The sequence below is a fragment of the Enhydra lutris genome, unplaced genomic scaffold (genome assembly GCF_002288905.1).
Source record: "Enhydra lutris kenyoni isolate GAN:26980312 unplaced genomic scaffold, ASM228890v2 scaffoldscaffold14, whole genome shotgun sequence".
Lineage (NCBI taxonomy): Eukaryota > Metazoa > Chordata > Mammalia > Carnivora > Mustelidae > Enhydra > Enhydra lutris.
This window is the reverse complement of record NW_019154098.1, coordinates 49,372,938-49,389,781: the sequence shown is the minus strand read 5'-3', so window position 1 is coordinate 49,389,781 and position 16,844 is coordinate 49,372,938. Positions and strand designations below refer to the sequence as shown.

General features: G+C 37.8%; 1 protein-coding gene across 1 annotated transcript in view; it reads right to left on the bottom strand.

Moving 5' to 3' along the window:
- LOC111146742 (cyclic nucleotide gated channel beta 3) overlaps positions 1 to 16,844 on the bottom strand; it is a 143,476-nt gene that overhangs the window by 36,836 nt on the left and 89,796 nt on the right. Inside the window, 2 exon segments of the mRNA XM_022502417.1 lie at positions 14,409 to 14,506; positions 15,954 to 16,113. Of these exon segments, the coding sequence (XP_022358125.1) occupies positions 14,409 to 14,506; positions 15,954 to 16,113 (258 nt within the window).

Here is a 16,844-nt window from a genome sequence, read left to right as displayed (position 1 = left end):
GTGTGAATTTAGGTTTCTGGGTGTGAAACTGATGTGCTAGTACTAATTCTATGAAAGTTGCTAAAGAATGGCCTTGAGCTAGCATTGTTTTTTTGACCCTAGGAAAACTTTTCTGGTTCCTCAACATCTTATCATTTATCCAGATAGGACTGGTGGGGAACTGAAAAATAGCATTGTAGAGTGGTTAAGTTAATAGACTGTGGAGTAAGAAAAGCCTGTGCTCAAACCCTGTCCCACGGCTTTGAGATCTATGGCCTCAGTCAGGTAAGTAGTTCGCACTTTGTGTAAAATGGGGATACTAATAAAACTTTTGTTAGAGGTTTGCTGTGAGAATTAATTGAGAGAATGTATTGAAGCAGATAATACAGTGTAGTACATAGTGAGAATAAAAATAAACAGCAGCTATTATTATTTTTGAGAAGACGCATGTATCAATTTTCAAATTTGGCATTAGCAATTGCTTGGTTTCTTACTTTTGACTTAATTATATTCCCTACAGCTCTGACAGTGCTTGGGGGCTGTGATGGTTAATTTTGTGTCAACTTGGCTAGGCTACAGCCTTCTTAGATATTTAGCCAAACGTAAGTCTAAATGTTATTGTGAAGGTATTTTTTAGATGAGGTTAATATTTAAGTTATTATACTTTGAGTAAAGTGTGGAAACACTCCATTATGTGGGTGGGCCTTATTAAATCAGTTGAAGGCCTGAAGAGAAAAAAAAACCCCAGAAGTTCTCTGAGGAAGAAAGAATTGTTTGCACACTGCCTTTGGATCTGAGCTGCAACATTAACTCTTCTTGGGGTTGCCAGCCTGCAGGCTTGCCCTGTAGGTTTTGAACATGCCAGCTCTGATAATTATATTAGCCAATTTCTTAAAACAAATATTTCTTTCTCTCTATATATGTGCCTATCTTATTGGTTCATTCTATTTCTCCGGACTATCCTGACTAACATAGAGGTCATGTAAGAATTGGGTATAACGAGGTGCCTGGGTGGCTCAGTGGGTTAAAGCCTCTACCTTCGGCTCAGGTCATGATCCCAGGTCCTGCGATTGAGCTCCGCATCAGGCTCTCTGCTCGACGGGGAGCCTGCTTCCTCCTTTCTCTCTCTGCCTACTTGTGATCTCTGTCTATCAAATAAATAAATAAAATCTTAAAAAAAAAAGAATTGGGTATAACAAGGTTTATGGTGATAGTATTAGGATTGAAGGATCAAGTATAGTGTAGACAACTTTCATGGGACATTGTTCATATTATAATTTATGATATTCCAGCATTGTATTACTTTTGCTAAAGCATTACAATAGTCATTGCTCCACTAATATATAAACAAACTTCACAAGGCTAAAAGGAAAGGAATATAAGCACAGTGTGTTTTTGCAGTTTTTATTTTATTTTAAAATATTTTTCTAATAAAATTATTTATTAGAGAGAGAGAGAGAGAGCATGAGAGGAGAGAGGTCAGTGGGAGAAGCAGACTCCCTGCTGGGCAGGGAGCCCGATGTGGGATTTGATCCTGGGACTCTAGGATCATGACCTGAGCTGAAGGCAGTGGCCTAACCAACTGAGCCACCCAGGCGCCCCTATTTTTTAATTTTTTTTTTAAAGATTTTTATTTATTTACTTGATAGACAGAGATCACAAGCAGGCAGAGAGGCAGGCAGAGAGAGAGAGGCAGAAGCAGGCTTCCCGCTGAGCAGAGAGCTCAATGCGGGGCTCGATCCCAGGACCCTGGGATCATGACCTGAGTTGAAGGCAGAGGCTCAACCCACTGAGCCACCCAGGTGCCCCTATTTTTTAATTTTTAATAAAGATTTATTCATTTATTTTTTAGAGAGAAAGAGAGAGAGAGAGAGAGTGTGTGTGTGTGTGTGCACGAGCTGCGGGTCAGAGGGAGACAGAGGGGGAGAATCTCAAGCAGCTTCCCTGCTGAGCATGGAGCTCAACTGAGGACTTGATCCCATGACCCATGAGATCATGACCTCAGCAGAAACCAAGAGTTGGATGCTCAATTGCTCAACTAACTGAGTCACCCAGGCATTCCCCCTCCTTTTTTTTTTTTTTTTAAGATGTATTCATTTACTTTTTAGAGAGAGAACAGTTGCAGTTTAAACAAAATTTAAATATAATACAAAATTAAAGGAACAGATATATGTCTTTTGAAAAAACTGAAGCAAGGTTATTTAGCATAGAATCATTCTCTGGTTCTGCACTGCAAACAAATTCTATTACGTCTGTATCCATTCTCAAATTTACAAAATGGAGAAAAGTCCTTGTGAAATTTTTGACTGAAGACCTAAGCTACAAACCTAAAATATTCCTTAGGAAAACTTAAAATAAATCTTTGTAAGTTAAGTGATTTTCAAGTACCTTTTATTTCCCTTAATTTTGAACATTGGGAAGGCAAAAAACATGCTTGTCAGCCTCCAATCTTGGTGCCAGATTTCTGTTTTTGTTTTTTTTCCTCTGTCTCTTTCTCTCTCTCTTCCTGTCTGCCTGCCTTTTAAAGATATGGAAGATTCATTTTTCAGGAAGAATTCAAGATATGGATGTTTTTGACAGTTGACAGTCATGCTTTGTTACCCTTGAATGTTTTGGTCTATTCATTGTAGTTCCATTTCTTGTCTTTGTAAAACTGAAATGTACACTGTGAATTTCCTCCTTTCCAGCTTCCTTTGCTTATAGAATTGGGCCCACACTACAGGGCCTGGCTTCAACTGACCTTTCTAGATTTGTCTGTGGTTATCACCCTATGCTCTGGTCATAAAGAACTTCTCATCCTGTGAACAGGCTATAATTTCTCACACTTGTAATAATAAGTCATGTGAAGGCTCCTGGCCAGGAGCCTCTACCTTCTCACTCTGTAGACTCCTAAGCATCTTTTGGGCATACATACTTCAAATGTTCTCTCCATTGTGCATTCAGCCTGAGTGCATAGGTGACACTCTGTGAATGTATGTAACTGATTCAGAAGCAACACAAGAGTTAATTTGGTATAATTTATGAGGTAGGGGTGTAGGATCACTATTCAGCCTATTTTCTCCTTAAAAAAATAACAAATTTGTATAATCTACTAAGACTGCCTTTGCAAAAATAAAATTAGAAAGATTCCACACCTACTTATTTTCTACTTCATTTAGCTTTAGAAAAAGATAACTTTTTAAAAAAAATTTAATAGAAATATAGAGTGGGTGAAAGGAGGAGCAAGATGGCAGAGGAGTAAGAGACTGAAATATCCTCAGGTCCCAGAAATTCATCTAGATAGTTACCAAACCATTCTGAACACCTACAAACTCAACAGGAGACAGAAGAGAAGAGGAGCAGCAATTCTAGGAACAGAAAATCGACCACTTTCTGGAAGGTAGGACGTGCAGAGAAGTGAATCCGAAGCAATGGGGAGATAGACTACAGGGGAAGGGGACAGCTCCTGGGCAAGTGAGAGAGCAGCAGAGCACAAAATCGAAACTTTTAGAAGTCTGCTCCACTGAGGGACGTCACTCCAGAGGCTAAATGGGAGGTGGAACCCTTGTGGTTCAAGACCCACAGGGTCACAAAAAGACCAGGGAGGCCTGAGTGTGGCAGAGCTCCCAGGTATTGGAGGGGAGAAGCTGGCTGCAGAGATGGAGCCAAGAAGTGGGCTCTCATCTTGGGATTACCTTAAACCACGATTCAAGGCACAGTTGAGCCACTGCTCTTTGAGCAGGGACCCCACAAGTGGCAGATCCAGGGAGACCCCCTCCTATCTTCTCTGGGAGGAGCAGCACGGGAGTGTGTGGCAGGAATCTGCTGACTTTGGAGACTCCAAACAGGGCCGTGCACCACATAAAGAAACACTTGTTCACAGGCCGGGTGAACTCAGAGTGCAGCCAGAGACCAGAGATCGGGAGGGATTGACTGCTTATCTCTGAGGGCACATTGAGGAGTGGGGCCCTGAGCTCTTGGCTCCTACGGGGCCTGGAGATTTGGAGGCTGCCATTATCATTCCTGTCCTCCAAAGCTCTACGGAAAGTGTTCAGGGAACAAAAGCTACTGAGAGCGAACCCAAGCAGAATAGTTAGCCTGGCCCTTGCCTCGGGCAAAGACATTTGAGAATCACTGCAACAAACCTCTCCCCCCACAAAATCAGCAAGAACATCCAGCCAAGACCAAGTTAACTGATCAATGAGAACTGTGGAACTCCAGAGCTAGGAGAAAGAACCACATAGAATTCATGGCTTTTTTCCCCCATGATACTTTAGTCTTTCAAAGTTAAATTTTTTTTAGTTTTATTTTTTTCTTATCCTAATTTAAAAAAAATTTCCCTCTTTTCTATTTTAATGTTTTTTTAACTATTTTATCTTATCAATACATTTTTAAAAATGTTTTCAAATTTTCATTGGTATAGTCATATCCTTTCATTGTATTTAACCTTATTTTTTGTATATATACAGGTTTTGTTTATTTTCCTTTAAAATTTTGGGATACAATTTCTTCTAATAGATCAAAATATACCCTAAATCTAGCACATGGCTTTGTTCTAGTCTCCAGTCTGATCACATTCTTTCCTCTTCTTTTTTTATTTTCTTTTTCAACCTTCTTATCTTATTAATTCCTTTTTTAGAATCTTTTTTGATTTTTATCTTTACAGTCATATTCCATCCCTTCATCGTGTTTACCCTTGTTTTTGTATATATATGTTTTTCCTTCTTTAAAATTTTGGGAGGTAGTTTTTTCTAACAGACCAAAATACACTCAAAATCAAGTGTGTGGATCTGATCTATTCACCAGTCTAATATATATATATTTTTTTTTCTTTTTTTTCTTCCTCCTTCTTCTCCCCCCAGTTTCAGGTCCCTTCTGATTTGGTTAGTGTATATTTTTCTGGGGTTGTTGATACCCTTTTAGTATTTTGTTCTCTCATTCATCTATTCTTATCTGGATAAAAGGACAAGGCAGAAAAACTCACCACAAAAAAAGAACAAGAGACAACACCGACAGCTAGGGACCTAATCAATATGGACATTAGTAATATGTCAGAACTAGAGTTCAGAATGACAATTACCAAGGTGCTAGCTGGGCTCAAAAAAAGCATGGATGATATTAGAGAATCCCTTTCTGGAGAAATAAAATCCCTTTCTGGAGAAATAAAAGAACTAAAATCTAATCAAGTTGAGATTAAAAAAAAGCTATTAATGAGATGCAATAAAAAATGGAGGCTCTTACTGCTAGGATAAATGAGGCAGAAGAAAGAATTAGTGATATAGAAGACCAAATGACAGAGAATAAAGAAACTGAGAAAAAGAGAGATAAACAACTACTGGACCAAGAGGGGAGAATTCGAGAGATAAGTGATATCATAAGATGAAACAGTATTAGAATAATTGGGATCCCAGAAGAAGAAGAAAGAGAGAGAGGGGCAGAAGGTATATTGGAGCAAGTTATAGTAGAGAATTTCCCTAATTTGGCAAAGGGACAAGAATCAAAATCCAGGAAGCACAAAGAAGCCCCCTCAAAATCAATAAAAATAAGTCCACACCCCACCATCTAATAGTATAACTTACAAGTCTTAGTGACAAAGAGAAAATCCTGAATACAGCTTGGGACAAGAGGTCTGTAACATACAATGGTAGAAATATTAGACTGTCACCAGACCTATCCACAGAGACCTGGAAGGCCAGAAGGGACTGGCATGGTATATTCAGAGCACTAAATGAGATAAATATGCAGTCAAGAATACTATATCCAGCTAGGCTGTCACTGAAAATAAAAGGAGAGATAACAAGCTTCCAGGACAAATGAAAACTGAAAGAATTTGCAAACACCAAACCAGCCCTACAGGAAATATTGAAAGAGGTCCTCTAAACAAAGACAGAGCCTAAAAGTAACAAACCAGAACAGAACAGAGACAATATACAGTAATAGTCACCTTACAGGCAATACGGTAGCACTAAATTCATATCTTTCAATAGTTACCCTGAATATAAATGGGCCAAATGCCCTAATAAAAAAACACAGGTATCAGAATGGATTAAAAAAAAAACAAAAAACAAAAAACAAGACCCATTGATATACTGTCTACAAGAAACTCATTTTAGACCCAAAGACACCTACAGATTTAAAGTGAGGGGGTGGAAAATTATTTACCATGCTAATGGACATCAAAAGAAAGCTGGGGTGGCAATTCTTATATCAGATAAGTTAGGTTTTAAGCCAAAGACCATAATAAGAGATGAGGAAGGACACTAAATTGTTAGATCCTCTTGTTGGACAGACCCTTTAAATACTTAATACTTGATACTTTAAATATCTATGCCCCTAACATGGGAGCAGCCAATTATATAAACCAGTTAATCACAAAATCAAAGAAACACATCAACAATACTACAATAATAGTAGGGGACTTTAACATCCCCCTTACTGAAATGGACAGACCATCTAAGAAAAGATCAACAAGGAAATAAAGGCTTTAAATAACACACTGGATCAGATGGACATCACAGATATATTTAGAACATTCCATCCCAAAGCAACAGAGTACACATTCTTCTCTAGTGTACATGGAACATTCTCCAGAATATATCACATCCTGGGTCACAAATCAGGTCTCAACTTGTACCAAAAAATTGGGATCATTCTCTGAGTATTTTCAGACCATAATGCTCTGAAACTAGAACTCAATCACAAGAGGAAAGATGGAAAGAACTCAAATACATGGATGCTAAAGAGCACCCTACTAAAGAATGAATGGGTGAACCAGGAAATAAAAGAAGAATTAAAAAAATTCATGGAGACAAATGAGAATGAAAACACAACTGTTCAAAATCTTTGGGTCACAGCAAAGGCAGTTCTGAGAGGAAGGTATATAGAAATACAAGCCTTTCTCAAGAAACAAGAAAGGTCTCAAGTACACAACCTAACCCCACACCTAAAGGAGCTGGAGAAAGAACAGCAAAGAAAGCCTAAACCTGGAAGGAGAAAAGAAATAATAAAGATCAGAGCATAAATCAATGATATAGAATCCAAAAAATCAGTAGAACAAATCAATGAATCTAGGAGCTGGTTCTTTGAAAGAATTAATGAGATTGATAAACCCCTGGCCAGATTTATCAAAAAGAAAAGAGAAAGGACCCAAATAAATAAAATCATGAATGAAAGAAGAGAGATCACAACCAACATCAAAGAAATACAATTATAAGAACGTATTATGAGCAACTATACGTCAGCAAGTTTGATCTGGAAGAAATGGATGCATTACTAGAGACATATAAACTACCACAACTGAACCAGGAAGAAATAGAAAACCTGAACAGACCCATAACCAGTAAGATTGAAGCAGTCATCAAAAATCTCCCAACAAACAAGAGCCTAGGGTCAGACGGCTTCCCAGGGGAATTCTACCAAACATTTAAAGAAGAATTAATACCTGTTCTCCTGGAACTGTTCCAAAAAATAGAAATGGAAGGAAAACTTCCAAAACTCATTTTATGAGGCCAGCATAAAATGGTTTTGTCCAAAACCAGACAAAGACCTCATCAAAAAAGAGAATTACAGACCAATATCCTTGATGAACACAGATGCGAAAATTCTCACCAAAATACTAGCCAATAAGGATCCAACAGTACATTAAAAGGATTATTCACCATGACCAAGTTGGATTTATTCCAGGGCTGCAAGTTTGGTTCAACATCCACAAATCAATCAATGTGATACAATACATTAACAAAAGAAAAAACAAGAACCATCTGATACTCTCAATAGATGCTGGAAAAGCATTTGACAAAGTACAGCATCCTTTCTTGATCAAAACTCTTCACAGTGTAGGCATTGAGGGTACATACCTCAATATCATCAAAGCCATCTATGAAAAACCCACAGCAAATATCATTCCAATGGGGAAAAACACAGAGCTTTTCTCCTAAGGTCAAGAACATGGCAGGGATGTCCAGTATCTCCACTGTTATTCAACATTACTAGGAGTCCTAGCCTCAGCAATCAGACAACAAAAAGAAATAAAAGGCATCGGAATCAGCAAAAAGAAGTCAGACTCTCACTCTTTGTAGATGATATGATACTTTATGTGGAAAACCCAAAAGACTCCATTCTAAATCTGCTAGAACTTGTACAGGAATTCAGTAAAGTGTCAGGATATAGAATCAATGCACAGATATCAGTTGCATTTCTATACAGCAACAGCAAGACAGAAGAAAGAGAAATGAAGGAGTCAATCCTATTTAAAATTACATCCCCAACCATAAGATACCTAGGAATAAACCTAACCACAGAGGCAAAGAATCTGTACACAGAAAACTATAAAGTACTCATGAAAGAAATTGAGGAAGACACAAAGAAATAGAAAAACGTTCCATGCTCATGGATTGGAAGAACAAATATTCTGAAAATGTCTATGGTGCCTAAAGCAATCTATACATTTAATGCAATTCCTATCAAAATACCATCCATTTTTTTCAAAGAAATGGAACAAATAATCCTAAAATTTATACGCAACCAGAAAAGACCCTGAATAGCCAGAGGAATGTTGAAAACAAAAGCCAAAGTTGGTGGCATCACAATTCCTGATTTCAAGCTCTATTACAAAGCTGTCATCATCAAGACAGTATGGTACTGGCACAAAAACAGACACACAGATCAATAAAACAGAATAGAGACCCCAGAAATGGACCCTCAACTCTATGGTCAACTAGTCTTTAACAAAGCAGGAAAGACTATCCAATGGTAAAGTCTTTTCAACAAGTGGTGTTGGAAAAATTGGACAGCTACATGCTGAAGAATGAAACTGGGCCATTTCCTTAGACCATACACAAAAATAGACTCAAAATAGATGAAAGACCTCAATGTGAGAAGAAATAAAACCCAAAATCTTTGAGGAGAGCACAGGCAGCAATCTGTTTGACCTCAGCCACAGCACTTCTTCCTAGAAACATCACCAAAGGCAAGGGAAGCAAGAACAAAAATGAAGTACTGAGACTTAATCAAGATCAAAAGCTTTTGCACAGCAAAAGATACAGTCAACAAAACCAAAGACAACTGACAGAATGGGAAAAGATATTCGCAAATGACAGATAAAGAGCTAGTATTCAAAACCTATAAAGAACTTATTAAACTCAACATCCAAAGAACAAATAATCCAATCAAGAAATGGGCAGAGGACACGAACAGACATTTCTGCAAAGAAGACATCCAAATGGCTCACAGACACATGAAAAAGTGCTTAACATTACTTGGCATCAGAGAAATACAAATCAAAACCATGATGAGATACCACCTCACACCAGTCAGAATGGCTAAAATTAACAAGTTAGGAAATGACAGATGTTGGTAAGGATGCAGAGAAAGGGGAACTCTCCTTCACTGCTAGTGGGAATGCAAGCTGGTGCAGCCACTCTGGAAAACAGTATGGAGTTTCCTCAAAAAGTTGAAAATAGAGCTACCCTATGACCCAGCAATTGTACTACTGGGTATTTACCCCAAATATACAAATGTAGTGATCCAAAGGGGCACGTGCACCCAAATATTTAAAGCAGTAATGTCTACAGTAGCCAAACTATGGAAAGAACCTAGATGTCCATCAACAGATGAATGGATAAAGAAGATATATATATATATATTTGTGTGTGTGTGTGTGTGTGTGTATTCACACAAACACATATACATATACACATACACAGTGGAATACTATGCAACCATCAAGAGAAACAAAATCTTGCCATTTACAACAATGTGGATAGAATTAGAGGGTATTATGCTAAGTGAAATAAGTCAATCAGAGGAAGACAATTATCATACGATTTCTCTGATATGAGGAATTTGAGAGGCAGGGCAGGGGGTTATGGGGGGGAATGAAACAAGATGTGATCAGCAGAGAGAGAAACTCTAAGAGACTCTTAATCTCATGAAACAAACTGAGGGTTGCTGGGGGTAGGGGTGTAGGGATGGGGTGGCTGTGTTATGGACATTGGGGAGGTTATGTGCTATGGTGAGCCTGTGAAATGTGTAAGCCTGATTATTCTCAGACCTTTACACCAGGACAAATAATACATTGTATGTTAATGAAAAAAAATAGAAATGTAAATGGAAATGGGTTCTTTCTGGGAGAAAAATACATTTAATGGAAATGTCAGAAAAGAATGAATCTAAGTTTATGACTAACATCAAGATGTGAAGATTTAACCTTTTTTCTCAATCAGATGTTATTGATTTTATGGATTTAAAGAAATATATGTAAAAACAAAGGAAAATACTCTGATATTAGAAACTGATAACTTCCCAAATTAGAGATAATGCCATAAAAGTCATTGGTATATAACTTAAAGCTTTTTTTTTTTTTTAAAGAGAGCCAATTGTTGTTACCTATTCTTAGTTAAGTTAGTCATCAAAGTATAGAGAGTGTTATAACATTTTTAAAATACTGTGAAAATAATTTAGCTTTGTGGCTTTCACACCTCACTAGAAACAATCATTGAATTGGTTTGTATTATCATAAAACAATGTTATTTATAAGATCCTCCTTTTACAAGGGTGTCTGGCTGGTTCAGTCAGTTAAGCTAAGCATCTGTCTTTGGGTCAGTCATGATCCTGGTGTCCTGGCAGGGAGCCTGAGCCTTGGAGTCTTGCATTGGGCTCCTTGCTCAATGGGGAGCCTGATTTTCCCTTTGCTCAGCCCCTCCCCCATTCACGCTCTCTCTCACTCACACTCTCTCACAAATAAATAAATAAAATCTTTTTAAAAAAATAAAATCTTAAAAAAATCATCCTTTTACTATTTCCTTGGTCCACTATTCAGCTCCTACCTCTATTCCCTTGGTTTATCTACCTTGCAAAAATTCTTACAACTGGTTATTTGCAATGTAATATGTTGCTGAAATAATCAAGAAAACCAAATTATGTTAAAAATTTGGGACATTGTAATACATAACTCTGTTGATTCATACAGAGTTTGAGGTGAGCAAAAACGTCCAAGTGTAAAAAATTTGTCATAAAACTGACTGTGGCTCTTTTTATATTTGTAATATTTCAATTTTAGGCATAAATTTGGAACTTTTATGCTGTTGAAACTAATCTTGATTTTGCTTATTGTTTAAAGTATTCAATTATTTTTAAGTTTTGCAATCTAACACATTTTAAACTGTTCCTTTTTACCTTGTGTCATCTGCCTATTTGAAAATCACATGGTTCATATCTTCATCAAAATCTGGTTAGGGGTGCCTGGGTGGCTCAGTCGGTTGAGTGGCTGCCTTCAGCTCAGGTATTGATCCCAGGGTCCTGGGATAGAGCCCCGCATTGGGCTCCCTGCTCAGCAGAGAGCCTGCTTCTCTCTCTCCCTCTGCCTGCTGCTCTGCATACTTGTGCTCTCTATCTCTCTGTCAGATAAAGAAATAAAATCTTAAAAAGAAAATCTGGTTATATCAAGAAAAGAGTCCTAGGATACTGACCTAACACTGGTATCCTATGGAGCCAGGGTGAACCTAACACTGGAAGTGACTCTGCCCAACCATTTTATTTTATTTTATTTTTTTTCCAACCATTTTACCATACAGCTTCTGCTTCTTCATATTGTCCCCAATGGTGTTGATTATGTATTTTCAAGACATAGATTTCTGTCTGGATTCATCTTTTTTGCTGTCTTCACTTTCATTTTAGAGGATCACATCCAGTCTCATGGTTTAAAATACATCAATGTGTTAATATGCCCAAATTTATTACTCCAGCTTGGACATCTCCCCTGAACTTAGATTTATTCATCAAACTGCCTACATGACATTTCATCTGGAGGTCTAACTCCCACTTCAAATGAACATATCCCAAAATAGTCTGTTTCTCTCCCCCTCACCCTATACTTAAAAACTTCTTATTTTGCAAATGGTATCTTTGTTCTTCCTGTTCCTCAGGCTTAAATCCATGGAGTCAGCTTTGATTTCTTTCTCTCTCTCTTTTTCTCTCTCTCTTCATATAAGCAACAGCAAAAACTTTGGCCCCTTTCTTTAAATATATCCAATATTGGGGCAGACGAACCATGAGAGACTGTGGACTCTGAGAAATTAACTGAGGGCTTTGGAGGGGAGGAGGGTGGGAGGTTGGGTGAGCCTGGTGGTGGGTATTGTGGAGGACACGTATTGCATGGAGCAGTGGGTGTGGTGCATAAACAAGGAATTCTGGAACACTGAAAAGAAATTAAAAAGTAAATAAAAATTTAATTTAAAAAAAAGGCAAATCAAAACCACAATGAGATACCACTTTTCACCCACTAGGATGGCTGTAATCAAAAGTATAATAAGGGTGGGAATTAAGGTATACACTTGTCATGGTGAGTGGCAAGTGATGTATGGGTGTGTTGAATCACTATATTGTATGCCTGAAACTAATAAAACACTATATGTTATATATATAAAAAATATATCCAATATTTGGCCACTTCTTAACAACTCTGCTCTTACTACTCTGGGTCTGGTCGTGATCATCTCTTCTATGCATAGTTGCAGTAACCACTCTTTGATCTCCTCACTGTTCACATTTGTTTCCACAGTCTATTCTCCACATTATAGGTGGGAGATCCCTTCAAACTGATCTTAAATAGTCATCTGCTTAATTCTTCACTGGCATTTGCATCTCACAGTACAATCCGGGTTTATCCTAGAGCCTCCAAGGTCCTCCTTTAACTTGCCCCCCCCGCCTGGCTCCCTCCCTCCCTCCCTCCCTCCCTCACTTTCTTCCTTCCTTCTTTGATTCTTTCCTTCAAGTAGGCTACATGCCCAGCATGGAGCTCAATAGGGTGCTTGAACTCACAACCCTGAGATCAAGACTTGAGCTGATATCAAGAATTAGACACTTAACTGACTGAGCCAACCAGGTGTCCCAGCTTCCCTTTCTCTCTCTTTCCTTCTTCCTTCCTTCCTATCTTTTTTCTTTCTTTCTTTTCCTTCCTTCCTTCCAATTTATTTGAGAGAGAGAGAGAGCGAGAGAGAACGAGCGCACACGAGCATGTGTGTGAGCAGGAGTAGGGACAGGCGGGGAAGGAGAGGAGCAAGCAGACTTTGTGTTAAGCGTAGAGCCTGACATAGGTCTTGATCCCAACACCCTGTGATTAAGACCTGAGCTGAAATCAAGAGTTGGAAGCTCAACTCACTGAGCCACCCTGATGCCCCAGACTCCCTTTCTTTTACTGTCTTCTGACTATTTTGTTTCCTATCACTCTACCTTTGCTTCAGCTATTCTGGCTTCTTTAGGATGCTCCTGACTCAGGGCCTCATTTTGTCTGTCTTCCTATAATATTGTCCTTCTGTCCATCTCTTCCTTCCCTTCCCCAATATCTGCATGCCTCACTTCCTTGCCTCTTGCAGTCTTTTGCTTAAATACTCAGTTGTATTTCATTAGAGCAGCCTTTTTTGACCGGTACCATTCTCATCTTCCTTAGCCTGTTCAATTTTGTTCATAGCATTATCACCTCCAAACATGTTTCATATTTATTTTTTAATCCCCCTCTTTTGGGATTTAAGCTCTATGTGTGCAAGTATTTGTTTTCAACTATTGTATTCCCAGTGGCTAAAATGATGCCTGAAACATAGTAGGGACTTAATAAATGCCATTGAATGAACAGAATGAACAGATAATTGAATAGATGAATCAGTGAACACTACAGGCAGAATTAAACGTTAATGAGAAACACTTATATGCAGTACAATGCAATAAGAAGAGGTGAGGATGGTAAAATTAAAAACATCCAAAAGTAAAAAATTTCTGTCATGCACTTTTTTCTACAAAAAAAAAAAAAAAAGTTTCTAGGGGCACCTGGGTGGCTCATTGGGTTAAGCCTCTGCCTTTGGCTCGGGTCATGATCTCAGGGTTCTGGAACAGAGCTCTGCATCGGGCTCTCTGCTCAGTGGGGAGCCTGCTTCCCCCTCTTTCCCTCTCTCTCTGCCTGCCTCTTTGCCTAGTTATGATCTCTCTCTCTGTCAAATAAATAAAATCTTCAAAAAAAGCCTCTAAATTTGAATTTGGCCATTTAAAAACTCTAAATCCAAAACATTAGTAATAGGAGACATGGTTAGGCACAATTCTCTGAATGTCAGGCCAATCCAGAGCTAATTTGGGGTTTGTCACGCATTGTCAAGGTACATTCATAAATGGGAAATGGCATGCATAGTAGCAAAGACAGAGTTTAATTATATTTAAATTAATTCAAGAAGAGCCTGAAGAACTCTTTTCTGACACCAATTAGGAGAGAGTGGCTTCTAAAGAATAAGTCATCTGTTGAAGACAGACCCACAGATATTTGAATCTAACTCCACATAAATTCTAGACTGTTGATTTTGTTAAAACATAAGGCAATAAAAATAATAAATGCCATATACAGCAAGAGCTTTGACTTTATGGAGAAATTGATACTGTGTTTTCGTATTCATTGTAAAAGCACTTGCCTTGAACAACTCGACTTTGCTGATGATGCTGAGGTTCACATCCACAGTGAGGGCTAACTGCATGGTGAGAGGCAGGGTGCACAGCAGATCAGACTCATCTTTACAAAGACAAACACAGAAACCCACAAGCAGAATAATTAATAAAAAAATCACATACGTGTAAGAGAAATTTTAAAAATTAAGGAAATAAAGTGTCAACTCTTTTTATAAATAGCTGCATCAAATTCTATACTTTTATTACTTCTATTGGACATACATATGTATCACAATCACACTATCACTTTCATGGAGAAAAGTTGTATTTTAACTATTGATGACATAATAGTTCTGAATAGTTTCAGGACATTGTGGTTACTGAAACTTAAGATGTAAAGTTTAGTGATTATTGGACATGGCTAGTAAACAACCTAATGGAAAAAAGATCTAGTTTTTGTCTTGATTCTGTAGATTCCAGCTCTAACATCCTGAGGATGGCAAGTTATAATGAGTACCATGTGGCATTTGAAAGCTCACTGAGCTCTGTCACTATCTTATTTGACCCTTGTGACAACCGTAAGGGTAAGTGTTCTCATTCCTGCTTTGCAGAAAAACGAAACAAAAAAAGAACTGAGATTCAGAGAGATTGTAAGTGACTTGTTCAATTATGCATAACTGGTAGATGGCTCAGCTGGGAATGAAATCTAAAAGGAACTGTGCTGGGGTGCCTGGGTAGCTTAGTCGTTAGGTGTCTGCCTTCATCTTGGGTCGTGATCCCGGGGTCCTGGTATTGAGTCCCACGTCAGGCTCCTTGCTCAGTGGGAAACCTGTTTCTCCCTCTCCTAGTTCCCCTTGCTTGTGTTCCCTCTTTCATTGTGTCTCTCTTTGTCAAATAAATAAAATCTTTAAAAAATTCTATCAAAAAAAAAAAAAGAGAAATGTGCTGAGTAAATTTAAATTATTGTTATTTACTTTCTTATTAACTCAATGAAGAATGCAAATACATTAATGATTTTTCTGTATGTGAATTTAATGATGGGCCTTCAGGCTGATAAAATGTCCCATAAACAAATCTGTCCACTCTTAGTCTAGTGTTGTACAAATTTCTGAGAGTTGATTATTTTTGATGTTTCCTTACAACCATTTAGAAAAAAAAGAATTGATATATCCTTATTTTGATTCCAGTATTGATTCTAAATATGAATATCCTTTCTATAAAAACATAACTCCTTGTTTCCAAGGACTGTTTGTATTTAGTTTCCTCCTAAACCAAGGAGTTAGAGCAGTATCTACAGTTAGAGAGAAGGAAGGAACCTGTTAGTGCTTCTTTTGCTGTTCTTCCTCACTTGACACATCCTCAGGAATAGTTTTTTCAGCATTTGCATAACTGGTAAGTTATGTTTGGATATGTAAAAGAAAATCTCATGGTATTAAACTAATACTCTAAAGATCACTTGGTTGTTCTCCAGTCTTTTGCTCAAATCCAATTATTTTCTGCTTCTAACTTATAGAACTTGCATTATAGGGACATGCTATTCAGGGATTTAATTGGTAATTTGCCTTGCTTACCTAGCATCCTTTGAGAGTCCCACGTATATTCGTACCAAGTCCGAACTCGATTCTGCACAGTCTTAGGAATGGAATAAGTGTTCATGTAGGAAATAGTCTGATCCATGCTGATTTGAAAGTAGTTCTGATTGGCTGTAGCTGCCCCAATTACATCTTGCATCTAAAACCACAAATACGGTCATTTCACACCTGGCAGAGGAACTGCAAGAGTTACTAAAAGCCCAGTTGAATTACGAGTTTTTATGAGATACATCCCACTCCAATGCACTACTTGATTTTTAACACACTGATATTGAATCTTAATTTCAACCATTTATATAAAACATTGGGCAAATCATATCCTCCCTCTGACCCCATAAGGACAACAATAGGACCTGTCTTACTTACCATGTGAAGTTTTCGTGAAGATTCAGTCACATAATGCATGTGACTGCACCCAATCTTCTTTGCAAACCTGTATATTACTGCAAAGATGCTAGTTGGTATTTTAAAAATTATACAGTTTGTGCTTATTCAAGGTATACACAAAGAATGTTGAGCAATTTCCTGTTAGAATGTCTAGTCCACTTTTGTGAGTCTCACTTTGAAAGCATCCTTCATAGATTATCCAGTGTGTCTGGCTTTATGGACTCAATTCATCATGAAATTGCAACCTCTGTACTTCCCTTTGTGTTGTTTAGACAGATAAAATCAAATCTCATCATGCTTAAGGCACAGTATTCAGCAGAAGTTGAAATGTGCTGAAATTACTGAAGCATCATCTACTGCTGTGACAATACTTAAGGAACTGTCAGGTTTTAGTTCTTGGATGTTTATAACTTAGCCCTAAAAACCCACTCTAGGTTAAAAGTTGATCTTTAAGGTCTCAGCACAAAAAAGATATATAGCTTG